Source organism: Malaclemys terrapin, chromosome 13 (assembly GCF_027887155.1).
Source record: "Malaclemys terrapin pileata isolate rMalTer1 chromosome 13, rMalTer1.hap1, whole genome shotgun sequence".
Taxonomy (NCBI): Eukaryota; Metazoa; Chordata; order Testudines; family Emydidae; genus Malaclemys; species Malaclemys terrapin.
In genome coordinates, this window is record NC_071517.1 from 39,757,083 (window position 1) to 39,785,029 (window position 27,947).

Genomic DNA, 27,947 nt, shown 5'->3' on the forward strand with positions numbered 1-27,947 from the left:
TACTCCATTAGCTCAAGTGGCAGAAGTCTGTGCAGTGGATCTAAAGGTTCATCGGCAGGGTTGGAGCCATGCGAGTTTCACGATGATTCCACATGCCAGAATTTCTGGGGCAGTTCAGTTTTGATTTTTACAAAAAAACCTGGGGAAATGTATACAGAAATAGGGTGACCAGATGCCTAAATAGGGGAATCTCAAGCAGGAGTAGAGAGGTTATTTTATCTCTGTATTTGGCACTGGTGCAACCACTGCTGGAATACTGTGTGCAGTTCTGGTGTGCACAGTTTAAGAAGGATATTGATAAATTGTTGAGTGTTCAGAGAAGAGTCACAAGACTGATTAAAGGATTATAAAACATGCCTTATAGCGATCGACTCAAGGACCTCAATCTATTTTGCTTAACAAAAAGAAGGTTAAGAAGTGACTTGGTTATAGACTGTAAGTATCTACATGGGGAACAAATAGTTAATAATGGGCACTTCAGTCTAGCAGAGAAAGGTAGAGCATGAGCCAACGGTTGGAAGTTGCAGCTAGACAAATTCAGGCTGGATATCAGGCATACCTTTTCGATGGTGAGAGTAATTAACGATTAACAATATACTAAGGGTTATGGTTTTTTTCTAAAAGCTTTTTCTAAAAGCTATCCTCTAGGAATTATTTTGGGAAAGTTCTATGTCTGTGCTATACAGGCGGTGAGACCAGGTGATCACCGAATCCCTTCTGGCTTTATAATCTCAGAACTAGGTACATCAATTCACATGCAAAATTCTCATTGAATTCAATAGGTGTCCTTGCCCTGTGGCTTGTGGTGTGGGCTGCAGCAGGGGCCGTACAACCCCTCTCGCAGCTTCCTAGGGCCCCCTCTCGTGGCTCTGTGCACCTGTGTCTGTCATTGTCGTCCTGTCCCCTCCTGCCGCCCCGCTCGCCCAATGTGTCCTGATATTTCACTCTTGCGATCTGGTCACCCTAGTGTTCGGTCGGGACGCGGGACAAAGGAGGAAATATCGGGACAGTCCCGATAAAATCGGGACGTCTGGTCACCCTAACCTATTGGATGATTGAGGCACGCTGTTTCACTTTTTTGTGTGTGAATCTGTGAAAAGGGAGGTAAGGTTTGGGGGTACAGAGCATGTCTCTGAACCCAAGGTGATACCAGAATCGCCACTTCCACTTTTTTCACTGACTTCCTCCTTGCTTATTTCCAATGATTTGGCTGCTCATGCACCTGTCACTGGTCCATGGGGTTGCGAATCAGGAGGGATGGGGTTTGTGGTCAAAAACACTCACGATCTGCTTCCTCCTGGCTAATGTGCCAAATTGATCTATTGGACGATTGTTATATCCTGAATAGTGGTGACTGGGAATGTGGGGGAGGGAGGGCGGGGAGTGTAGCAGATGCCAATTTGAGGTGAATATTCCCTTGGCCAGATCCTACTGGGTTTATGGTGCTTTGTGCTATGGACTGGAGCAAAGTGGCTGGTGAATAACCAAGAATCTGGTTAATAATTATTCTCTAAATTCAGCTTTTTTCTTTCTCTCTCTCTGAATTATCACTAATTCAAAATAGTAGTGTGCAAGTTGACTGGATAATGGTAATAGCATAATCTCTTGTTAAAGCATTGTAAACCCTACTACCTGATTTTTATATTAAACACTTAATATACATAATACAAGAAATCCAACAGAAACAAAACCTAGGAAAGTTTGTTTTCTGTGTCTTATTGAAAGTTTTCCAGTAATCTCCTCTTGCTTCAGAATGCCTCGTGTCTCACCCATACTGTTTGCAATAGGATTCAACCTGTGGCTTAGCTGATGACTCTTTACTGCTTCCTGAAGAGCTGGGAGCTCAATATTCATCTCAGATACTATATGCAGAAGCACAACTCTGTATATATGGGAGGAATTATTGACCTTGTGCATATGTAATGGTGTTTGGTGTTTGTAAGACAAGGTATAATAATCACACTTCCCAAATTGCAATGAACTGTGGAAAAGTTCCTGTTTGCTGTGCGAGATGTTACTTATACCTAGATGCACTCCCCTTCCCCACCCCCCAGCCCTACGCATGCTGGCTTGGGAATATCACGGCTGTAGTGTCAGCTTTTAAGAAAGCTTCACAGGCACCACTTCTAGTATTACGGTAAGTTAAAACAAGCTACAGTACATTGGGACATTAATACTCTATTACAGTGTTTGCATTAGCATATTAAAAGCAATAACACTTAACAGACCAGTATATCCAGGACATTACTAGCACACTTTCCCCCACCAATACCTAGTAGTTGCACTGTTATCTCCCATAGCTACTTACATTGCAGCTTTCTTTGTTAAAACTAAATTGGGAAGAAAGACTACTGATTCAGAACTTGTTTAATGGTTACGTTATTGCCAAAGGGGGTGTAGTAAGTGAAGGCCCTGATAAAGGCCCAGTATCAGGCCTGAACTAAAGTAATGGTCAAGACTTAGCTAACATAAAGCAAAGTTAAGCTGTGAGCCAGAGGCAGGCCCTGCTCACAGAAGCTGGCAAGGAAAGGGCTGATGCTGCAAAAAAAGACATACCTAAAAGGTACTGGACACCAGATATCAGAACATACACTATACTGGAACATTCCACAGATAACATGGAACAGGCCGACCCATCCCAATGACAGGGGCAAAAGGGTAAAATGATGGATAGAGTTGTTTTGATCGAACCAACATATACAAGGTGAAAGGCGGCACCTTACAACGTAGAGGGGTTGTACCTTGCTGCGTAGAGGGGTTGCACCTCAATACGTCAGGAGTGATGTGTAACTTGTTTGTACCTGTCTATAAGAATGTATCCCTGGGGTGGTGTCTTTGTGCAGCCGAGGGGGCAGTGGAAAGTCCCGCCACTGACTGAGCTGAGTCAATTGCCGAGAGGAACTTTCTCGTAGTATGCCCGGTAGACTAAGTAATCTACGGGGAACTGCAATTGTGTCAGGATCGCAATAAACCTGGCCGAGGTGCCTTCGTACCTTACTAGAATCTGTGGTCATTGGGGGTTCTCATTGGGTTTGCGGTGTCAGCTATCTGCAGAGCTGGGGCAGCACACAGAGGGAACACACGCACGCAGCCGAGTGATATCAACATAGGAACAACCAGAGCACCACACCGGTAGCATCTGACAACAGGGGGTAGTGGGGTGTAGGCTTGGAGGGAGGAAGGTTTCTATGATGTAGGCAATATCAGGTGTTTTATCCAAAACCAGAATATGAATGGTGCTGGTCTTCTTGGTCTTCTTATTGATAAAGGGATTGGCCTCAAATACCGGGTTGTAGGACTCTTCCATGGTGTAGTTTTCATCTTGGGTGGCCTGGTCCTAATTATATTAAAACATGAACTTTAGTCTCTGTAATTATCTGTTATATCTCTGTAGCTCTTTATGAAGGCAGGAGTAAAATAAAAGTACCTGCAATAGTTCCACAGTTAACTAAAACTGAAAATTTACATAATTTAAATCAGACGCCTAATCTTAATTTTTGCCTAATAAATAAGTCCATAAGAAAACTCTATTGGGAAACTGCTACAGTGCACTTCTCCTATATAGGTCATAAGGATCCTATCTGTCTGAATACTGGCTGCTCTTTCTTTCTCTGATCTGCAGAGTGACTGATGCTTTTTAGACATCAGTCGTGGGTACAGAAGGGTTACATTGCACCTTCTCTGTTGGCCCCAGCTACTGTTCTCCCTCCTTGTTGCATTGATAGTGGGTGGGTGTGTCTCACCTCTTTTTTTAATCATATATGCTAGGGACAGTCTTGTCCTCTTCTCCTCTCCTGATGTCAGTGTAGATGCAGGCAGTGCAAAATGTACTACAGTCATATAGTATCTCAAATGCACAGCTGCATGTCAATGATCTGAGGTTTGAAGAACAATGTGGAACTAGCTATTCTTCTTCGAGTGATTGCTCCTGTGTATTCCACAGTAGGTGTGCATGCTCGCCACGTGCACCGGTGCCAGAAGTTTTTCCCTTAGCAGTACGCGTAGTGGGGGAGCACTGCTGCGACCCCTGGAGTGGCGCCTCTATAGAGCGCTATAAGGGGAGCTGCACACTCCCCCTACCCTCAGTTCTTTCTTGCCGCCAGTGAAGGTAGTGGGAACTTTGTGCTCCAGTCTTGCTGTAGCCCTTCCAGTAGCCTTGGTAGTACTCATCTTCCCCTTAGTTGGATAACTTCTTTAGTTTGTTGCCCGGTGCCCCAGGCTTCAAGTCGTGTGATTCCTGTTGCAGTTCTATGCCAAGAAGCGACTTGCACACTCAGTGTCTTCGCTGCTTGGGCGAGACTCACGTAACCGATCACTGTAAGATCAGTCAGTCGTTCAAGCCTGGAACGAAATGTGAGAGAGATATCCGGTTCCGGGCCCTACTGATGGAATCTGCGTTGGCCCCAGCACTGGTATGCTGATCAGACTCGGCACCAGGTGCCTCATCCTTGGTGCGGAGTGAGGCGCTCTCCACCAGTGGGCACCGCTCACCTGCTAAGAAGCAAGGGAAGACTCAGCGGCACCGACAAAAGGACAGAGTTGAGGCAGGACTTGAGTTGGGCAGCCCACGATCCCTCCCGGAATCCAGACCTCCGACTCGCGCCGAGTGGAGTAGTCCGGTCTCGTCCACGCATGCCTCTCCCGCGGCGAGAATGCCGTCGATGCCAGAGGCTGCACAGGCTGTGCATGACATCCTTTCCCTCCCAGTGCCGGATGCGCAACCCGAGATGGGCCCCTGGACCTGAGGGAAGAGGCCATTGGGAGCACATCAGCCCTCTCCAGCAAGAGACAGCCTGCACTCCGAGGACCATGCGCCCCATTTGCCGAGGTCCTCACATAGCTTGAATCAGTCCTCCACTCCGATCAGACTGGCTGATTTGCCTGGGCGGGAGCCTCGAAGGTTCTCCACTCCCCATCGGGAGCACAGGCACCGAGACAAGCGGCGTCGACGCTCCTCTTTGGATAGGAGCTAGAGGAGCAGATTCCGATGCCATCGTTATGGATGCTCGGGCTCGAGTGCCCGCTCCGCTAGACACCATAGACAGAGCTCTCCTCGGGCTTTACCGGCACCGAAACCTTGAAGCTATGATCGCCGGGACGACTATGAGAGCAGCACCTCGGTGGACTGCCGCTCCTAATCGTCGTCAAGGTCCAGATCTCGAGGTCGGCACCGGCACAACCGTACATGCTCCAGTCGCTCCTACGGCACCGTGCGGTCAACGGTGACCTCTGCCTTGGCACCCAGACACCCGTCCCCGATCCGCTCCAGGCTCCAAGAGCAGCCTGCACTGCTCGGCACCCAAGCCAGTCAGTGGCAAGGGGTGCCGTGGCAGGGCCAATGGTATCAATGGGCACCGTGGCCGCAATTGCCTGCCCAGGCGAGACCCCGCTCGGTAGCTGGGGCGTCCCAGACCATTCGGTGTCCCCCCCTCGACAGAGTCAGAAGTTGATGGGCACTGAAACGGCGGCACCGGGCCCAGACTCGGTCTTGGGAGTCGAACCAGCGGCACCACCCGATGCCCTGGTAGCCGGAGAGGCCCCCTCGCCAGCACCGGAGGAGAGCATAGTGGCACCTCCGTCCGTTGTACAAGAGGTCTTTAAAGCTCACCAGGAGCTCCTCAAAAGGGTAGCCTCGAAGATGGAGGAGCTGTTGGACACCCTTTTCAATGTTCTGTCCTCCTTGGCACCGGGCCATGTGGCCTTACCCCTTCACCAAGGTGTGGCCAACATATCGACTGCCCTGTGGCAGACCCCAGCTTCCTTGGTGCCCATTTCCAAGAAAGCAGAAAAAAAGTACTTTGTTCCGGCTAAGGGACATGAGTACCTGTACTCCCACCCAGCACCTAACTCCCTGGTGGTGGAGTCAGTCAACCATCGGGAACACCATGGCCAGCCTGCACCCAGCCCCAAGGACAAAGACACCAAGAGACTTGATTCTTTTGGCATTAAAGTTTATTCTTCTGTGAGCTTTCAACTTTGGGTAGTGCTAAAATTTGCCGTATTATGATGGTCTCTTCATATAGTGGTAGAAAGACATACAATATTTGTGGTGTGTTAGGGCACTGGCTCTCAACCAGGAGTGCACATACCACTGGGGGTATGCAGAGGTCTTCCAGGGGGTACATTAAATCATCTAGATTAGGGTTACCATATTTTAAGTGTCCAAAAAGAGGACACTCCATGGGCCCCGGCCCCGCCCCAACTCCTCCCCTTCCCCACCCCTTGCCCCAGCCCCGCTCCAACTCTGCCTCTTTCGCTGAACGCTTTGCCCCCCGCCCCTCCGCCTCCCCTGCTTCCCGCAAACATTTGATTCGCGGGAAGCCTGAAGCAGCAGGCAAGCTGGGGTGGGGGGGCGCGGCCCAATCCGGCCCCCCTGGCGTCCGACCGGCCCAGAGGCTCTGGCCCCAGCGTCTTCTGCCCGTCTTGGCTTGGGCACTTGGGCGCTGGGCGCCGGTCCCCGGCCAAGCACCATCGGCCCGAGCACCACTGTCCCCAGCCGAGCACCCCCGGCCAGGCCCCGGCTCCCGGCTGATCACCCCCGGCTCCGCACTGCCGGCCCCCGGCTCTGTACCGCCGGCCCCTGCCCAGCCCCTGGCCCCGCACCGCTGGCCCTGGCCCGGCCCCGCACTGCCGGCCCCAGCCCCCGGCCGAGCACCACCGGCCCGGGCCCCGGCCCCGCACCACCGCCCCCGGCCGAGCACCGCCTAGCCCCGCACTGCCGGCCCCGGCCGAGCACCCCTGGCCCGGCCCCGGCTCCCGGCCGAGCACCCCTGGGTCCGCACCACCGGCCCTGGCCCCTGGCCGAGCACCCCCGGTTCTGCACCACCGGCCCCGGTCCCCAGCTGAGCACCCCCGTCCCAGCACCACCGGCCGCAGCCCCCGGCCGTGCACCGCCCGACCCCGCACCACCGGCCCCGGCCCCCGGCCGAGCACCGCTGGCCCCGGGTCCCGGCCCCGCACCACCGGCTCCAGCTCCGGCTCCAGCTCTGGACCCGCACCAGTGGCTCCGGCCGAGCTCTGATGGCCCCAGGGGCTCTGGCCCCGGCCGAGCACTGCCGATCCCTCCCTCTCTATTTTCCCGGACATGTCTGGCTTTTTGGGATTTCCTCCCCAACGGGGATTTGAGGCCCAAAAAGCTGGACATGTCCGGGAAAATCCAGACATATGGTAACCCTAATCTAGATATTTGCCTAGTTTTAAAACAGGCTACAGAAAGGAGTAGCAAAGTAAGTACAAACTAAAATTTCATACAGATAGTGACTTGCTTATACTTATTTATATGCTATACACTGAAAAATAAGTACAATATTTATATTCCAATTGATTTACTTTAGAATTATATGGTAAAATGAGAAAGTAAGCAATTTCTCAATAATAGTGTGTTGTGACACTTTTGTATATTTATGTCTCATTTTGTAAGCAAGTAGTCTTTAAGTGAGGCAAAACTTGGGGGTATGCAAGACAAATCAGACTCCTGAAAGGGATACAGTAGTCTGGAAAGGTTGAGTGCCACTGTTCTGGGTGATAGAGTTCATTTCTTTACTGAGTGTGGCATGTCTGGTCGTGGCAAGGCATAGTTCAGTTAAATGATATTGCACGTATATTTTGATGTGTAGTTGAGGGACACTTCCTTTATTTCTGACACAATCTATAAAAAGTATAATGATTAAAGTTAAAAATGAACTTCAGTTTCTTCTTCGGGTATGTGTCTGTATGAATCCCACTGTAGGTGCATATGTGCCTTATGAGTGAGGTTTGTCTTTTTTGAACAGCATTGTCTGGGGGTGCACATGCACCATATATCTCCTTAGGCTCCCGCATGAGGGCATAACGGGTAGAGTGGGTGAAATTTATTTCTCCCCTTGCAGTTCCCTCTTATCAATCATGATAGTGAGACAAAACCTGGTGAATGTCTGACCCACTGCTTTCTCTGATCTTCAAAGGCCTATTCTATTCTCAACTAGTTTGCTGGGGAAAAAAATCTCTTTTCACCCTCCTTATCCCTTTAATTTCTTTAATTTGGATGTTCAAAAAACAATACAACCCCCCCCACCCCACCCCCCGATAGAGGCGGGACAAGATGCTTCATGACAAACAGACTCTAAACCTTCAGGGTTTGAAACCTGCCTGACCTGCGAGAGACTCATCCCCCTTGGTCATTGGGCAGAGCTGATGCCTGTTCTCTCTGGGGGAGGGTTAGATCCGTAACAAATGTTCAATTTCTAAATCCTCTTCAGGGATTCACAAATTGAGGGCCATGCAGCTGAAACTGTACCTGCTTAAGCAATGTATGTGCATCATCTCAGACCTGGCCTGCCCCAGGCCCCCTGAATCCTCTGGGCGGCCCTGGAATGTCTCACTATAAAACACTGGAAAGCTGTAAAAAAGTTGGAGGCTACTATATACTGGCATTGATCTATGTGCAGACCTCTCATGGACATCACTGGTTTTGTGCAAAAATTTAGGATAGAATGTCAAAGACTTTTTTTTTTAAGAGAGAAATACTTTAGTGCACTCTTTTACACACAAAGTGTACTCATTTCCCTGAGACCCAGAAGTGTGACAGATACTGTGGATCAGATACAGCAGGGGTCGGCAACCTTTCAGAAGTGGTGTGCCGAGTCTTCATTTATTCACTCTAATTTAAGGTTTCGCATGCCAGCAATACATGTTCACATTTTTAGAAGGTCTCTTTCTATAAGTCTATAATGTATAACTAAACTATTGCTGTATGTAAAGTAAATAAGGTTTTTAAAATGTTTAAGAAGCTTCATTTAAAATTAATTTAAAATGCAGAGTCCCCCCGGACTTGTGGCCATGACCAAGGCAGTGCTAGTGCCTCTGAAAATCAACTTGTGTGCTGCCTTCGGCACGGGTGCCATAGGTTGCCTACCCTACCCCTGAGATACAGTATCTAAACTGTGCTTAGTGCAGTTTGTGAAGGAAAGAGGGGTAAAGGTGCTTTAAGGTTTGAGTTATGTCTCCTGTGTCTCACTGCTTACTAGCTGCAGACCTAGTGCTCAGAATTAAGGAATGTTCTCAGGGCTAGCTACATAACTCTATACTAGTTTTCAATGGTCTGCTAAATGCTTGAGACATGCCACCTTTTCACTTAGCTATATCCTGAATAGCAGGGTCGCCCAGAGGATTCAGGGGACCTGGGGCAAAGCAATTTAGGGGGCCCCTTCCATAAATTAAAGTTGCAATACTACAGTAATATGTATTTGGAAATGTAAAAAATAACCAGTGAAATACATTCAAAAATTAATTTGTAATAATTTGAAAAAACACTAAATACATTATTTAAAAACATCACATGCTTTAATGGTATGTATACATTTGCAATTACATAATGGGCTGTTGCTGGGTGATGGTGATGGTTGGGATGGGGTTGGGGAGGTGCCCGGCCCCTCCCTTAAAATGCTTCTTACCCCCTCTCCCAGAGCCTCAGCGCACCACATCCAGGACGCCGGGGGATGGGATGGGAGAGGACGGAGGCGAGGGGAGCCTCCGACATACTTGGGGTCTGTGGGGCCCCCGGGGCCAGGGGGAAATTGTCCCCCCCGGGCGGCCCTGGTGAATAGTGGTGACTGGGAATGGGGCGGGGAGTGTAGCAGATACCAATTTGAGGTGAATATTCTCTTGGCCAGATTCTACTGGGTTTATGGTGCTTTGTGCTATGGACTCGAGCAAAGTGGCTGGTGAATAACCAAGAAGCTGGTTAATAATTATTCTCTAAATTCAGCTTTCTTCTTTCTCTCTCTCTGAATTATCACTAATTCAAAACAGTAGTGTGCAAGTTGACTGGATAATGGTAATAGCATAATCTCTTGTTATAAAATTGTAAACCTTACTACCTGATTTTTAGATTAAACACTTACTATACATAATACAATCAATCCCTGATGTTAGAACCAGGTTATGCTGCTGCTGTAGAGGACTCGTCACCCAGCAGCTGGGGGCCACCATGTGGGCTCGTCAGGGCTGCTGGCCACGGGGCCAATGGGTGTGGGTGGTAGGGTGACCAGATGTCCCGATTTTATAGGGAAAGTCCCGATTTTGGGATCTTTTTCTTATATAGGCTCCTATTACACCCCACCCCTGTCCCGATTTTTCACACTTGCTGTCTGGTCACCCTAGTGGGTGGAATCTCGGGAGTCACGTCCCAGGGATCAGCTCCACTCCCCAGCTCTGCTCCAGCTCTGAGCTGTCTCCACTGCCTGGGACCTGTGGGGCCCCACCTGCCTCCTCAGGGAAAGAATCACCTGGGACTGGTGCAGAGCCTGGGCCAGTCTCAGCCAGTCACAGGAGAAGGGGTGGGGTGGGGTGGGGTGGAGGCTGAGTTGGGTCCTGCCAGGCATGTGGGTCCTGAGGGAGCCTGGCCCGGGTAGGCTCTGCTCCTTCTCCAGCCTGGCTGATTGCACCCCCAAGGGGCCGGAGTTATCCTGCCCAAGGACCAGCTCTGGCTGAGCTGCCGACTCAGCCTGGCAGACACAGTCACCTCCCATCAGGGCCGGCTATTGTGGCTGGGGGTTAGGGTGTGAGAGAGTAGGTCTCTAGTGGGTCTGGGCAGGGGTGCTGTGCAGTGGGGGGTGGGGAGATGTGCATGTGTCGGGGTGCTGGGAAGTGTGGGGGGTCTGTGTGGGACACTGTGCAGTTGTGGCAGTGGGGCAGTGGGGGGCACTGGGCAGTGAGGGAATCTGTGGGGGGGGCTCTGGGCGGAGAGGTGCAGGGCACTGTAAAGTTGTGGGAGGGCTGTGGGGGGGGGGGTCTCCAGCTAGGGGGTTCTGGGCCGTGAGAGGATCTGTGAGGGAGTTCTGAGTGGGTGGGGGAATGGGCACTGGGAGGGCACTGGGCATGCGTGTTTGTGGGGGTCTCTGGGTGGTGTGGCACTGGGCGTAGGGAGTCAGAGGGGTGCTGGGTAGCATGCTGCAGCATGGTACTGCCCCGAAGGGGAAGAAGCATGATGGGAGCGCAGGGCCAGGCTGGCCAGTGTGTGTCTGGCAGCTCCCTGTTTGTAAACAGTGCCCTTGTACTGCGCTGGGTGGAACGGGGCTGTCCCTGCCATGCCATGACCCATCTCATCTCCTATTGCCCTCGGCCAGCCCGTCGCTCTGAGGACTCTGCCCCCCTGCCCCACGTCCCCATTTCCCCCATGGGGGATCACAAATATGTTTAGCACCAGGCCCACAAAAGGTTAATCCAGCCGTTTTTGGGGTGCAGGCTCTGGGATGGAGTTGGGGTGTAGGAGAGTTGCAGGCTATGGGGAGTTTGAGTGAGGGGTGTAGGCTCTGACCTGGGGCAGGGGATTGGGGTACAGGAGGGGTTGCAGTACAGGAGGGGTTGCGGATATATGGGCTCTGGGAGGGAGTTAGCAACTCAGCACGTTATATAAGAGAAATGAGCTGCAGTGAGTGATTTCATATAGACATAAAAACTGATAAAAGACATTTTTACATATTCAAAATGTGAGAGGCAGAGTTTGAGGGGGGGAGGGGGTGTCTGTACAATATTTCACCGCATTCAGTCTCTTGGCTGGAGCAGTAACGTAGCCCTGCGTAGGCCTGCCCAGAGGATTCAGTGTCCAGGAGCGGCCTCGGACAGCGTTGGAGCCACTGCGCTGCAACGCGCCAGGACCGCTCCTGGATGTGGCGTGCTGAGACACAGAGGCTTGGGGGAAGATGGAGGCGGGGGCAGCCTCCGACATACTCGTGGGGGCACCTGTGGAAAATTGCCCCACTTGCCCCCGGGCAGCCTTGGCCCTGGCCCTGGCCCTGCAACACTTGTATAGGATAGAGAGGAGCTGCGGTGATTAAGCTTTGATAGGCTAGTAATTGGAGACCTGTGCCTTTAACACCCCAGTCCCAGGAACCCGCCCTCTGCTCCGGGGCTGACATGCAGCGTCCTGTGAGCAGAAAGAAAACCTCCTCTGCACCCCCGACACCCCTAGATTAGCGAGCACAGTGGGTGGCTCATCCCACAGGGTCACTGTTCCCCCTTCCCCCTCCCTAAACAGGGGTTTTGTACCCGCACGGGGTCTGGCAGCATCTCCCCCCGGGCTTAACCCCACCCCCCACACCCCACCCCTGAATTTTCCCCTTCAGCCCCTCTTCTGCCGCTCGCTACAGTAGCTTGAGCCCCCCAGCCAGTAAATTACTGTCTCCTGCTCAGACCCTGACAGCCCCACCCCCGCTGCGCTTTGCCCCCTTAATCCTTTTAAACTCCTCCAAAGAGGAGGCAGCAAATCCTAGGCAGAAGTAAGGGCAGAGAGAGGGCAGTGGCTACAGCGAAGGGTACTGGGCATGCTCAGTTCGGTGCGCATGCTCAGTACACCCAAGTAGGGAATTGGGAGCGAGTGCTGTTTGAGTAGGTTCACCGGCAGGGGGCTGAGGCAGAGGCAGCAGCGGCTGTTGTAGGTTAGGAGGGGGGAGGGGGGAAGAAGGCACATGTGCTTTGCAGCCTTCCCCTCCCCTCCCCCCAGCACTCACCTGGAGGAGACACCGAGGGGGCTTCCGGTCCGGTGGGAGACAGGAATCTCTGCAGTGGACCTCACTCACCTTAGCAGCTGCTGGGTCTTTGGTGGTGAGTGTTTGACCCCGTGATTTCCCCATAGGTTTGTAATATTGGGTTGGTTTTGTGGTTTTCGGTGGTGTTGCTGTTTGAGGGTGAGTTTGTGCCTGCCTGCGTCTGTTGATGTTTCAAAACTAAACTCGGGATCATGTAACCCAGGAAGAAAGCCCCGAGCGGGTGCTTAGTGCTGTGAATTCCAGGTGAGAGAGAGAGAGGGAGGTTTGGAGGAGGAAATCAAATACATCAAGAGGGGAGAATGTGAAAGGTCTGCAACACGGCAGGCTGAGACTTTTATCTCTCCCTTCTCCCCCGTGAGAGAGGGGAAACTGAAGCAATGAGTGATCTGATTCCCCTCCCCAAATTATTTTGCAAAGGAGGGGGACGGGAGCTCCTATCCAAACCAGTTTCCTTTCCATCAACTCTGCTTCCCCTGCTGCAAGACCACTGAAGGGGCTGAATATTTCCATTAAACTCTGGCTCCTTCATTTGGCCTGCAACAATAAAATAGACCGGCTTTGGAGGGGAGGAATATCCCCCCCCCCCAAAGCTGTGTGGACATTAAGGTTTTTTTTTTTTGGCGAGGGCGTGATAATATTCCGGATCGATCAAACACCCAGCTCAGCCTTCTAGCCATTCAGCAGCTCTAGGGCAGGAAAGGAAGGTGCTCTTGGTGCAGAGTGGTCACAAAACAGGGGTGAATTTAGCGGGGGGGGGGGGGTCCGGTTGAAATCCCGCCCGATGCAGCCACACAGAATCGCTGGCGGCGCTGGGAGAGGCTAGGAGTGGAAGCAGGTGGCCTGGGGGTGGGGGGACATTTGCCCTCAGTCCTGGGCTCTGGGATGGACTAGACTGGGTGGGTGGTGGGTTCAGTCTAGTCTTCCAGCCTGTTGCTCTCGCTGGGGTGTGTGGTTTTCATCTGGCTCCACCGAAAAGATCAAACAAGCCCAGTAGAAAAGGGGGGTGAGAGAGGCGGGAAGGAGTTTGTAAGGGGTTAAAGTGACCCATCAATGAAAGAGTAAAACCAGAGTTTGACTGGGTTTCCCCCTAGCCACCACTCCTGCAAACACTGGGCAAGGGGCAGCCCCAACCCCCACCGAGGCTATGGTGAGGGGCAGCAGGGGAGGAAGGAAGCCACATGTGATGGCAGTCCCCTCCCCCCCAGCACCCACCACCCCCTCTCCGGCCCCCAAACTCTGTCCCAGAGCCTGCACCCACCCCTCCGCACTCCCTCCCAGAGCCTGCACCCCTCCACCCATCCTGCACCCCACACCGTGCCCCAGCCCGGAGCCTGCACCCAAACTCTGTCCCACTCAGCCCTGGGCAAAGCTCTCCTTGGCTGGCTCCCAGCCCCTCTCCAAGGGTTGCAGCTGTCTGGAAGTGCCTGCCTTCCACACCTTCCTCATTCATTCAACAGGTCAATTGATTACAAAGTGGGTGGAAGAACTTGTTCTACTTCTAGCAAAAAGACATTTTTCTTTTACCTTAATTATACTACCTTAGGGGCCAGCTATAACATTACCAAGGTTCAATACAATGTCATATAAAAGTTATACAAAAATGCATAATGCAGAGATTTATCTTCAACTGCACTGATTGACTGCTGTGTGCAGTAACATAGTGACCCCTGGGTCTTTGAATGAGGCTTTATACTTGGGGGGGGGGGCGAGTGGGTGGGCAAGCGGTGGGTGGGCAAAGAGGCAAGCAGTGAGCCAGCAGGGGTTCTAGGGGTGGGCATGGGGGTTTCTGGCAGGGGAGGGAGAAGGTGAAAGGAGGCAAGTGGTGGGTGGGGGACTGACTAGGAGGGACACAGTAAGCCAGCGGGGGGCTAGGGGGTGAAGAGGGGTGTGATGGTGGGGCCGAGCGGGGAGGGGTCGGGTCCTATTTTACTGCTGTGATCTGGTTATCCTTTGTCACCCCCCTCCCCAAACCTTCCTTTTCGGCCCACAGCTGTTTCGGCGGGGTGGTGCTGGGGAGGCAGGATTTGTTTCCGTGGGCCGGGAGGCGCTGGGGGGGGGGGAGAGGAGGGCACAATTTTATATTAATAAGGAAATATTTTATAATTTTTAATAAAATAAACATTATTGAAGAAAATCAGTTGTACAACTATCAAAACATGAATTATTTTCCTAATATGAAAGTGAAAATCAGCTAATTAATATATAATTTTGTTGTTCTGTATATAGTCATGAAAAGTAAATAATACATGGAAGAAATGAAAGGGTTCTTTTTAAGTGGCTTTTTTTTAGTCATCCCTCCTGGGGCCCCGTCAAAACTGTTCGAATTGGGCCCCGCACTTCCTAAAGCCGGCCCTGGGCCCGGGAAAACTGCCGCCAGCTCCCGGTGTGTGCGGGGCGGGGGGAGCCCAGCCGGGCCGTGCTGGGGCTGGGACAGAGGCATGTGGGGGGACAGGGTGGTGGGAGCCGGGGTGCGGGGGGTAAAACACCCCCAGATGGGGTGAGCCAGCTGCAGTGGTTGCAAAAATAAGGGGGGTGGGGTAGAGGGGCTTTTCCTGCCCCCCTTCCCAGGATCTCAGCTCCCATTTCCCAGAGCCGTGTCCTTAAAGGCCCAGTGCATGGACAGGGCCCCTCTCCTGTATAAGATGCTACTGAGCTGATAAACGAGACTTGGTCCAGGGAAATATTTACAGCCCCCCACGAAAAAATATCATTGTCACAGGTACTTACTTTTAGTGTTTAAAATAATCCAGTTCACAGTTTCTATGTTTGTGTAAAGCCGCCCAGCGCTTCATAAATGTGTCTTAGCCAGGGTGCCTGATCCCCTGCGTTTCACTCCTCTTGGAATCCAGTCTGTGCAGTTTCACGCCTTTAAATTAAAGTTCCTTTTAAAAATATTATTTCTATTACTCAGAGCTCTTCATCCTAAACTTCATTAACATTGTGCAGAGGGACATCATTGTGCCATGGAATTCATATTCTTAATAGCAAATAATCATGGGAAATATTAACAGTTGCTCGTAGCTTGACAATCACATCTCAGGGTGACACTGTAACAGTTCCTGTTTCTATTGCACTATTGCAATTTGAGTTCAGTGCTGACTGATTTAAATACATAAATAAATTTTGTTTTTCTTTTATTACCTTGTTGTATCTGAGCCTTTGTGGCGTACTAGCTTCATGCTTTTACAGCTTCCCTTTCCAAAGGATCCATATATCTAGAATGGCTGTACAATCCCGTAACATTCAATGCCATTGTGCACTTAGCTGTACCTTAACGAATCATTTTACTAAAATTTTACTAACCAATCCTAACATTGTAACAAAATTCTCCATCGAATCATACCCCACTCCCTTAATTAATTTACACCTACCAAAATCAATTATGTAACAGACAGAAACAATCAAAGAACCAGACAGAGATCATACAGACAAACAATAGGGAAGTGGGGACAATAGAGACAAAACAATAAAGAAATGAGGATTTCCCAAGCACAACTATTGATAAGTGGTTTGGAATGCTTCCAAACTAAGTTTTCTTTAACCGTTTTAAGATCTGTTTTTTTATCTGGTGATAGTGCGGGCTATTAGGACAGGGTCTCCTTTTTAACAGCCTGTACTACATTGATTTAAATGCAATTTAGATGGAATGTGGTGATGTGACTTCCTGCTTCTTAGCTCATGGCTCCTGCTCTCGTAATATAGCTGCAGACAAAGGCCGTAGGCCTCACAATATGGGTACAGGAAAAGGCCTTATCCTTACCGAATCAATCAGTGGAATCCCTCATTCACGGCATCAGGAAGGGAATTGCACTCGATGCAGTAACTGGTCACAGGTATGGTAAGAGATACAAGCAATGGTAGCCCCTCTGCCCCATGGGGTAGGAGAGCATGAGGCGCTGAACATTTTTCCTGGAACTGGTTAAACGAGCGTAGGGGTGAGCAGGGGACTAACCCCTCAGGGATCAGAAGCTACAAGGCAAATATCCACAGGCACCCAGGCTGCCCAGGGCCCTGGTCTGATTTACGTGCAGGATTCAGATCTCAGCCACGCTGGTGACAGACAAGAGTCACTGCTGGGTATGGCAGGGGAGGTGAGTGCGGATGGGCCAATGTGCTCAGTCTCTGCCTGCGGTTACCAGCTTTGCCCGTTACTTTGGTGTACACTCGTTTATTAGGGTTACTCTTCGGGGGGGGGGGGGAATTCTGTAATTCTATCAATGTACTGCTTGTGTCACCTGTGTTCTCATAGAGTGCTCTACTTCTCCCTGCTGCAAGTCGGCTCCCAGTGGAGCTATCCTGCGGGACCTACGTTCCCCAGGGCTGGGTTCTTCCAGCCCCAGAATCAGATGTGCGCACGCACCCACACAAAGGACTGGATTAATCAGCAAAAAGAAGAACAGGAGTACTTGTGGCACCTTAGAGACTAACAAATTTATTAGAGCATAAGCTTTCGTGGACTACAGCCCACTTCTTCGGATGCATAAGTGGGCTGTAGTATAAATTTGTTAGTCTCTAAGGTGCCACAAGTACTCCTGTTCTTCTTTTTGCGGATACAGACTAACACGGCTGTTACTCTGAAACCTGGATTAATCAGCACTCCCAAGCTGACCCCTTATATATCCCTGGACTCAGCAGGCTGTGTTGAGCTGAGCACCTCCAAGCTCCCACCCTCATATGCCCCAGGTTCAGCACGTCCCTGTCTCCACTTTCACGTTACAGTCGTTCTGGTAGTAACCCACTTGATGAGCAAACCCCACAGGATTTTTGGGTGCTGCGGGGATCTTTAGTTTATGTACGAGAAGGAGCATTGCTGCAGCACAACTGGGGTAGCCACAAACACCCACGGGCAGTGAGGGGGGGTGGGGAGAGGGAGAGCGAAGCAACCAGCTTAACCATGAAAGTTATTTATTGACAGGTAATAACCGTAGGGGAGCCAAACAAAACAGTTATAATCAAAATTAAGTTAGATTTAATATTATAAAAGTCAGGTTTAGAAAACTATAACTGATCATACAAGTCAGGGTCAGAAGGCTATACTGAGAGAGAGACAGAGCTGGGTTCTCACCACTGCATGATGCTTGAATCGATAGGGGTTCCCAGGTGATGGTGGTAGCTGAGGGTCTGGAGTGCTGGAGACAGGCAGAGCCCTCAGCATGATCAGTCAGGAGAAGATGAAGTCCCAATGGAACTGATGCAGATTTTGGATCCAGGCATCAGAGCACTTACTTGAGCGTGGGTAGGGGGTTTTGTGGGGAAACAACAATGGTTCAAGGGAGATCACTAGATTTGTTTTTGTGTAAACTGATGACTCAAGGGCATATACCAAAGTTGTTTTGTTCAAGCTAGACAATAGGAACTGATCATTCCTGGTTATGGGTGGTGTTCCTTCCAGGGAGCTCACAATGCAATTAGGCAGCATCAATATTTTGGATACCAATAAAGGATTTATTAAAGCTAATGTTAAAAAAAATGACATAACACACAGGTTAAGAAAAGAGTGTGTGTACATCTGGGTTTAGTGCTCAGATTATCCACAAATACAAAGTTCATTTTAAAAGTCAAAGATAATGAAGTACATAATTAGCAATAACTCAAATTTAGGGGAATAAATTCAACAATACAGTTTAGATATTAGAATCCGAATACTTGGGTAAGTCACTCATGAAAAGTTATACAGAGAGTTGTTTGTCAAAAGCAAATATATCAATAAGCCTAAATTGTCTCTCAGTAATTGAGAATTTGCAGGCGTGGATTCATTAACATCTGGAGCAGAGACTCCCCCATGATGCATTGCTTCCCTGTTTTTCTGGTCCCAGAGTTCAGTGCAGTTCTTGCCTTGGAATCTCTGTTCTCCAGTCTATATGCTAATGGAGGTGCCGCCCTGTCCCATCTTCTATGTAAATGAGGCTAGGGGAGTTGCCTTAATCCTGTCACCCTTGTCTGGAGGGGTTAAGTGTGTCTCCCATGACCCTTTCATTGCTTTCTTATTAGTCTTTCTTCTGACTTGGTTCAAGCAGAGGCTGGAGTGGGGTGGTGTAGTAGTTCCGGGGTGGGGCTCGTCCCTTCCTGGGGCGCCTGAAAGCCAGGCCGCCCCGCTACAAAGCGAATAACAGTTAGGGCCCCGACCTTTGGGTAGGGGCTAAGCACACAATTGATAGTTCAGGGCTCAGGCCCCTATGCAGGGACTGAGCACACAATTAACAGTTCTGAGCTCAGGCCCCTTGTGCAGGGGCTGAGCACACAATTAACAGTTCTGAGCTCAGGCCCCTTGTGCAGGGGCTGAGCACACAATTAACAGGGAGAGTTTAAAAGTGCCTTGTGGGATTTAGTTGTGCTGGGAGGGCCCTGGCCTGGGTGGTAATGAACTAACTGGGTTTCTTTCCAGCTTGGCAGAGTCCAGAGCGTCTGTCTGCAGGGAGAGAGCCTGGGGGGAATCGGGCTGTGACATGCACTCAAGCCCCTTCTGAAACCTTCCCAATTGCCCAGACAGGCTGAGGAATCACATCCAGATTTCACTAAAGATCGTCCCTTCTTCCAGGTGACAGGGAAGGGAAATGGCTGTGATGGAGTCAACTCAGGTAGGGGATTTTCAGGGAGCTGCTGGACGGCGGGAGGGAGAGGCAGGGAGGAGACGGTGTGATAAACCTGCTGATTTTCTGAGTAGGAAGGGGCATACCACCATTTGTCAAAGAGGTCATAGCCCTCCTGGGCAGTGCTGGGAACATTTTCCATACTCCCAGTGCTGGAGCCTAAACCCAGTGGACAGAGGCTGCTGTGAAATACGAAGGGAAGCTTTTGGGATTCCTGTCCCTGTCCCTGGCTCAGTGCTCTGCTTCCCATATCAGCCTGTGGCTGGCAAGTGTGTGGTAATTGCTAAATGAGAAGACCCTGCCCTACTCCATCTGCTCCGTGGGGGACAAGGAAGTCTCACCTCTCCTCCCCGCCTCATGAAGACTCCTGGTGCTCTGAGCAGGGTGGGTGTTACTCTGGTCCTCCCAGAGCTTCCAAGAAGTTTTTTTTCTTCTTCCTCTCCTGTGCCTAGTGGGATTGTGGCTGGGGCAGCATGGGCTGAGTGGGGGTCTCTTGTTGTTTCAGTTGCCGGTGACCTTCGAGGAGGTGGCTGTGTATTTCACCCAGGGGCAGGGAGCTCTGCTGGACCCCAGTCAGAGAGCCCTCTACAGGGACGTCATGCAGGAGAACTATGAGATGGTGACCTCGCTGGGTAAGGGATTCCTGTCCCCTCGGTTATTAGAAGCCATGAGGTCTTCATTTCTGACTCTGGTCAGGTTCTTCCCTGATCAGTTAGATTGGAGGGGAATGGGTTCCATGATACGCAGCTGCCACGTGAGAGGGACTTTCATTGGGACACAGGTGTCAAAACCTAATGGACATGCGAAATAAAGACCACCCCTCCAGCATTCGGGGGGCGGGGGGGGGGGGGCAGAAGTCATTCATTGTCCTGTCTGTTCTGTTTCTTACTGATGCACAAAATCCCTCTTCATTTCCCTTCTTGGGAATAGCTCCAGCCCTGGGGAAGACTCTGGACTCTGCAGATTTAGAAATAGGAAGTGGTCTAACTCCAGAGCTGTGCGCGCGTCAGCAAGGCCCAACAGCACATAGATCCTGGGAACTCCTTGTGAGGGCGTAAAAATTCCCCCCACCTCCCCAGACGTCTGCTTCTCCCAAGAGGCCTCAGTGATCATGTTCCCGTGCTGTTGGATTCCATGTTCCCCCAGCAGATCATGGGGAGAGGTACCACTCACAGAATGCCCTTTGTGACAGACACTCTTCCAATCCGCCATGTGCCCCGACCTTGTCTCTTTTCACTCCCTGTGCAGGATTTCCCATTCCCAAACCTGAACTGATCTCCCACCTGGAACGAGGGGAAGAACTGTGGGTCCCGGATCTCCAGGTCTGTGAGGAAAGAGAGATCCTGAGAGGCAATCGCACAGGTGAGGACTGAAACAGAAACCATCTGGTGAATGAAGGAAAAAGTTGAGAATCCCAAAAATATGCTGTGAGTAAGAGCCCTTAGTTCTTCCTCACCTCAACCAGGGCTGTAGTCAACAGGTACCATTCACGGCTTTCCACGCGTCCTGTTAGCTGCAGGAGTTTCCTTCCCAACTTTCCATCCCTGGGAGTGTTTGGGTGGGATCTGGAGGCAAAATCCAGTTGCTCAGTCTTCACTGTGTTAGCATATTGGGTTTTCCCCTGGTGCTATTCCTCTTTCTCCCCAGCACAATGACTCCTGTCTGGATTGTCTGTTTCTCCCAGCAGGTGATGAGACAGTAGATGAGAAGAAGGAGGGGAATCATCATGAGGAAGTTCCTAGGGAAGTGGAACCACAGGGGACCTTTGTGGGAAGAGCTGAAGGGAGTTTATCCCAGTGCTTGGAAGAGGGAGAAGACTGGGGAAATTGGCACAAGTCAGAGAGGCGACTGAAAAACCACCGAAAGAAGAAAGTGGATGAATATATTATATGTGCAGGAGGAGACAAGGATCCCACAGCCCAACAGACCAATCCTAAGGAAGAGAAACCCTATCAGTGCCTCGAATGTGTAAAAGGGTTCATTTTCAGATCACAGCTTGTGACACGTCAGACAATCCATACTGGAGGGAAACCCCTTCAATTCTTAGCCCATGGGGAAAGCTTCAATAACTGCTCAGATCTTAATAACCATGGGAAAAGCCACATGGGAGAGAAACCCTATCAATTCCTCGAATGTGGAAACTGTTTGAATTGGAAGTCAGAATTAATTACACATCAGAAAATCCAGACAAGGGAGAGACCCCATAAGTGCTTGGATTGTGGAAAAAGTTTCATAGAGAGGTCACACCTTATTGAACATAAAGCAATCCACACAGGAGAGAGACCCCACAAGTGCTTGGACTGTGGGAAAAGTTTCATACGGAGGTCAAACCTTATTAGACATCAGGCAATCCACACAGGAGAGAGACCACATAATTGCTTAGACTGTGGGAAAAGTTTCTTTGACAGATTTGCCCTTTCTAAACATCAGGCAATCCACACAGGAGAGAGACCCCACAAGTGCTTGGACTGTGGAAAAAATTTCATATGGAGGTCAAACCTTGTTAAACATCAGGCAATCCACACAGGAGAGAGACCCCACAAGTGCTTGGACTGTGGGAAAACTTTCACACAGAGGTCAAGCCTTGTTAAACATCAGGCAATCCACACAGGAGAGAGACCCCATAAGTGCTTGGACTGTGGGAAAAGTTTCATAGAGAGGTCACACCTTATTAAACATAAAGCAATCCACACAGGAGAGAGACCACATAATTGCTTAGACTGTGGGAAAAGTTTCTTTGACAGATTTGCCCTTTCTAAACATCAGGCAATCCACACAGGAGAGAGACCCCACAAGTGCTTGGACTGTGGAAAAAATTTCATATGGAGGTCAAACCTTGTTAAACATCAGGCAATCCACACAGGAGAGAGACCCCACAAGTGCTTGGACTGTGGGAAAACTTTCACACAGAGGTCAAGCCTTGTTAAACATCAGGCAATCCACACAGGAGAGAGACCCCATAAGTGCTTGGACTGTGGGAAAAGTTTCATAGAGAGGTCACACCTTATTAAACATAAAGCAATCCACACAGGAGAGAGACCCCACAAGTGCTTGGACTGTGGGAAAAGTTTCATACAGAGGTCAAACCTTATTAGACATCAGGCAATCCACACAGGAGAGAGACCACATAATTGCTTAGACTGTGGGAAAAGTTTCTTTGACAGATCATCCCTTTCTAAACATCAGGCAATCCACACAGGAGAGAGACCCCACAAGTGCTTGGACTGTGGAAAAAATTTCATATGGAGGTCACACCTTGTTCAACATCAGGCAATCCACACAGGAGAGAGACCCCACAAGTGCTTGGACTGTGGGAAAAGTTTCATAGGGAGGTCACAACTTATTAAACATGAAGCAATCCACACAGGAGAGAGACCCCACAAGTGCTTGGACTGTGGGAAAAGTTTCATACAGAGGTCACACCTTATTAGACATCAGGCAATCCACACAGGAGAGAAATCCCACAAGTGCTTAGACTGTGGGGAAAGTTTCAGGAACAGATCAGCCCTTTCTAAACATCAAGCAATCCACACAGGAGCTAAACTTCTGTGACACTGAGAGAGAAAGGGTTAAGCAACTTGCATGTAATAGATCCAGTTCAACCTTTAGAGACATGTTAAAAAAGTGTGTCCATGTTAGATAAGTTTACATTTCAAAGCTCAAACTTATGTTAAAGACCTGGAAGAAGATGGTAACTGTAGTAGGCTATAAAAAGCTACAAAGAGTCCTATGGCACCTTATAGACTAACAGATGTATTGGAGCATAAGCTTTTGTGGGTGAATACCCACTTTGTCAGATGCATGTGGTGGAAATTTCTAGAGGCAGGTATAAATATGTGGGCAAGAATCTGCCTAGAGATAATGAGGTTAGTTCAATCAGGGAGGATGAGGCCATCTTCTAGCAGTTGAGGTGTGAACACCAAGGGAGGAGAAACTGCTTTTGTAGTTGCCTAGTCATTCACAGTCTTTGTTTAATCCTGAGCTCATTGTGTCAAATTTGCAAATGAACTGAAGTTCAGCAGTTTCTCTTTGGAGTCTGGTCCTGAAGTTTTTTTGCTGCAGGATTCCTTTTAAATTTGCTATTGTGTGTCCAGGGAGGTTGAAGTGTTCTCCTATATGTTTTTGTATATTGCCATTCCTAATATCTGACTTGTGTCCATTTATTCTTTTACGTAGGGATTCTCCAGTTTGGCCGATGTACATAGCAGAGGGGCATTGCTGGCACACGACGGTGTATGTTACATTGGTGAACGTACAAGTGAATGAACCGGAGATGTTGTGGCTGATCTGGTTAGGTCCTGTGAAAGTGAAATGAATTATATTAAAGAAATAGAATGAATTAAAGAATGCTGTATGTACCTTTAAGTAGAAATGAGAAATGCTGCAAGCCAGGGGGGCAGAAAAGCAGACATTAACTGCTTAACTTGCCACTTAAGGGCAATTGGTGAAGCATTAGTCTTAGATCGATAAGAGTTAACAAGGAAGTAGGATATGCATATTGTGCTCCATGCATATTGTGCTCCATGCATATTTTACAATTTTGCTCTCTCTGTCCCTTTGTTTAGTTCGCACCCTTTTATCTGTATAAATAAGACTGTTTGAATCTTGCATGGAGGCTCACATTATCTGAATGTATTAGCAGAGCGCTGTGCTAATAAAACAGAGTGGTCTGACAAACTGAGTCCTGAGTCTAACTTTGACAATTTGGAGGTTCCACCGAGATGGCAACCGTCTTCACTGGGGCTGTGTGATTCCTGACTGTTTTTGTAGGACGACCGTGGTAGCCGGCACCTGGGCATTTGGCCCGAGCGGTCCTCCTCCTGAACGGAAGGGCGCACGACCACAGTGAGGTCTACGCCATTGAACCTGTTGGTTCCCACTCTGTTCTGGTACGGATCCCAGGATCTGACATCAGGAATCTGGTCAGGTAATTATTTCTGTGTTTTGTCCGGACTGAGGACTGTCCTGTCTCTGTGTCTATCTGTCCTCCTGTGGAGTGTTTGAGTCTGGGTGCCATCTCCGTCCGGGGATCGGCCGACCAAGGGGTTCCTGTCCCCGAAGTCTGAGTGAGTGAAATCTGAACAATCGCAGCCGCACCACACCTTGGGTAAAACCCTTGGTGTGAAAGCAAGGGCGACTGAGTCAGTAGCCTGTGGGCTCCTTTTGTGTGTTGCACCGGGCATCGCCCTGATGAACCCGAATTTCCTTCTTGTGTGATTGGTGTGTGTAAAGTCCTCCTGTATTGGTAACCAGACGTCTAAGTCGGGACAGTTCCCTAAAGGAACGCCGGCTCAGTTTTAGGAAGGGTCCGGACTCCTGTAAATTTCTGGAAAAATGGTCTAGGCTAACTCAGGGAGATCCCAAAACTCAGTGGCCACTGTTAAAACCTTGGAACAAGGACCGAGTGGACATCTTAAAAAAACAAACTCGGCCAGCCTAAAACTAAATTGGCTAAAGGAGAGGTTAATTGTTTCATGCAGTGGTGGGAAGAGGCAAATCGTAGGTGGACAAAATCAAAACTCGCCTCTCTCAAATATTCAAATAATAAATTAAAAGCTTTATTAAAAGAGTCCTCTCCCACCACCAGACTGAGCGCTCCCCTTCACCCTGTTCTCTGACAAAAAAAAACAACAACAACCCCGGATCGATCCCAACTCCCTTCATACTCCCCTCTTTGTAAAAAGGATAAAATGCCCCTTGTTCTGTTCCCCTTCGTTGTCTGCCTCAGAAACTGATTCTTTAGTGTTCCATTACCAATTCAGCAAGGAGGGTGGGCTCCTCAACTAGCCCCCACCCTTCCTGGGCCCTTTCCTTAAGCATTTCTTTCAAAATTGTGAAATGACCACAATATCACTCACAAAAACGGTTCATTGGAAAAAGCGGGATTGGGCCCAGACAAGCAACAGATAAAGAAACTAAAAAAAACAAACAGGTTGGAAGCCCTAAGGGCACAGTGTCAGGAGTAAGTGCAAGTATGAACCCCTGGAACAATATTTAAAATGGTGAAATCTGAGTGGATAACGGTGTCATTTTGGGAAATAAACAAGTGATTTAAGGAAAGAGAGTGAAAAGTTAACCCTACAGAGGCTGGAGAGAATTAAACAGTTAAACTTTGTGATCTAATTAAAATCATTTGATTATGGACAATTGAGTCAAATTTGCTAAAAGAACATGGGGGGGGGGGTTCTATTGGAACTTAACTGCCCCAAATGTATAAAGGGAATGTAATCTATGTAAAAACAAAGCAGTGTAAGAGGGATGTTAAGGGAGAGAAAATGTGTATGTATCCGTCTGTCTGTGGGAATATGTGAGGTTTGTAAAACTCCTGTTTTGTAAGTTTAAGATCAATTGGTTTTGTTTTGTTTATAGTGCAACTAAAAATCCATTTGACTCTTTTAATTCAAAGTTGCAAAACTGACAGACCTTTTTGCCAGACACAGGTAATCAGAGTTGGTTGACTTTGAGATTTGGTATTTAACCCTTAAGGGGTAACTTGATTCTTTACAAAATTTAAATGTTTTCAAATAAAGACCAAGTCATGACTGCAGCAGGACAGTCAAAATCAGAAAAATAGGGAGAGATTCTGGATTCTGTTTGTTTGTTTTTGTAACAAAATAGCAAATGAAAGCTGTAGGAAAAGAATAAAGACAGTGGCCCTCTGAAGCAACAGCAGGGGTGAGGTGCACAAAACAAAAAGAAGCAATGTTAGAAACACTGAGCCTTAAAATGGCTCTGTGTAATCACATCAGCCATACCATCAGGGGCTCGTTCACCTGCACATCTACCAATGTGATCTATGCCATCATGTGCCAGCAATGCCCCTCTGCCATGTACATTGGCCAAACCGGACAGTCTCTACGCAAAAGAATTAATGGACACAAATCTGACATCAGGAATCAAAATACTCAAAAACCAGTGGGAGAACACTTTAACCTGTCTGGTCATTCAGTGACAGACCTGCGGGTGGCTATATTACAACAGAAAAACTTCAAAAACAGTCTCCAAAGAGAGACTGCAGAGCTAGAATTGATATGCAAACTAGACACAATCAACTCCGGTTTGAATAAGGACTGGGAATGGCTGAGCCATTACAAACGTTGACTATCTCCCCTTGTAAGTACTCTCACACTTCTTATCACACTGTCTGTACTCGGCTAGCTTGATTATCACTTCAAAAGTTTTTTTTTTTTTTTTTTTCTCTTAATTGGCCTCTCAGAGTTGGTAAGACAACTCCCACCTGTTTATGCTCTCTGTATGTGTGTATATATATCTCCTCATATATGTTCCATTCTATATGCATCCGAAGAAGTGGGCTGTAGTCCACGAAAGCTTATGCTCTAATAAATTTGTTAGTCTCTAAGGTGCCACAAGTACTCCTGTTCTTCTTTTTGCGGATACAGACTAACACGGCTGTTACTCTGAAACTTGTAATCAGACTGTCACTTTGATAAGGGTACATAAAACTCTGTAAGAACAAAAGAAACAGTTACACCCTAGGTAAAAATTAATATGGCGAATGTTTTAAAAGTTAAAGTATAGAAGGAATGTGCAGAAGTGTGCAGTGTATATTATAGAGGGGGTAAAAGAAATGCAAACGAAACATGCTACTTAATTAAAATCCTATTAGGGCTCTAAAGGAGCCACAATAGACTGTGTTTTCTTTTTCAGATCTGTGTGTTTTGGAAGCAAGAGTTAAAAGTGATCAAAACTCTGGTAAAAGTTAATTGTGTTCCTTTTAAGACAGAGTCTCTGAGCTCTGCTAATGGTTTTGAATCCAAAAGCCAAGCCTGTGATGATGCAAATTATCTAACTGATAAAGGAAGTGAGAGAACTGCCAGCACAAAGAAGTTGCAGATAAAGAACATACCTGGTCAGCAAACAAATTGTCTAAATAAAAGGCACAGTATAACAAGATACCTTTAATTAAAATAAATTTAATGTTAATAAGTACCCCTGTAACAATGTCTAATGTGTATGATTTTTTGGGGAAAAAAGAAATCCTTTATGGTAATGATGCTTTTCAGCTGTTACCTGTGAACAAACTTAAAGCTTAATACAGCAGGAAAGACATTGTAACCTTGGTCTGCTGTAAAGGGAAAACTGAGGTACACCACCTCATGGATTTAATGACTGAACAGTGGGATAATTTCCCCATAACTCTTAAAAGATAGAAGCCATTAAAACCTGGCCTGCCTATAGAACAAAAACACAGGAAAATATAGAGGTAATTCCTCTTGTTTTGCATGCAATCAGCAAGGGTATTTGTAAAAGAAAGGAATATTTTAAGCAATAATGAATGCCATCCCAAAAGGGGTAGAAAAAATGTTATTTTTGTCTTTCAGAAAAAGCTAATATCAGCTACAGGACAACCTAATAAGAAACAAATAAAAGTGGGAATGCTTATCCATCCATGCCTGTTGCTCCAAAGCCCTGCAGTAAAGACATCTCACTAGGATCCTGTATGTGGGATAAAATGAATAATGTGACCAAAGTACTGTATAATGGGCTATGTGTATGTGTTAATTCTTGGGGGGGGCGGGGGGGGGGGGGGAAGAGTTTTAAAAGAATGGAAGTGTTAGCAACCTTCCAATAGACAAATATAAATGTAATGTAAGTACTGTGTTTACAAAAGGTAAAAAGGTAACATAGTTCCTAAAACAAACAAAAGGGCAATGTGGGAAACCGAACCATTCATATTATACATGCAAATGGCAACATGTTAAGAATTGCCACTGCAGAAAGACATAACAGCTTACCATTGGTATAATATATTTTCTGAATGGTCTCCCACAACTACTGGCGTACTAATGTTACTAACCCTAATTGTTTT

At 48.4% G+C, this 27,947-nt stretch overlaps 1 protein-coding gene across 2 annotated transcripts; it reads left to right on the top strand.

Annotated features, from left to right (window-relative positions):
- The first annotated feature begins 12,423 nt into the window (after window positions 1-12,423).
- On the top strand, window positions 12,424-26,304 carry LOC128847457 (zinc finger protein 345-like). Of its 2 annotated transcripts, none has more exons than XM_054046875.1 (5): window positions 12,424-12,582; window positions 19,018-19,105; window positions 19,623-19,749; window positions 20,366-20,479; window positions 20,802-26,304. In XM_054046875.1, exons 2-5 carry the CDS (start codon window positions 19,082-19,084, stop codon window positions 22,667-22,669), a joined length of 2,133 nt encoding a protein of 710 aa, XP_053902850.1. In that variant the 5' UTR covers window positions 12,424-12,582; window positions 19,018-19,081; the 3' UTR covers window positions 22,670-26,304. The 2 variants fall into 2 exon arrangements, with proteins under 2 accessions (XP_053902850.1, XP_053902851.1); XM_054046876.1 differs by having other exon boundaries at window positions 20,805-26,304.
- The last annotated feature ends 1,643 nt before the right edge of the window (window positions 26,305-27,947 follow it).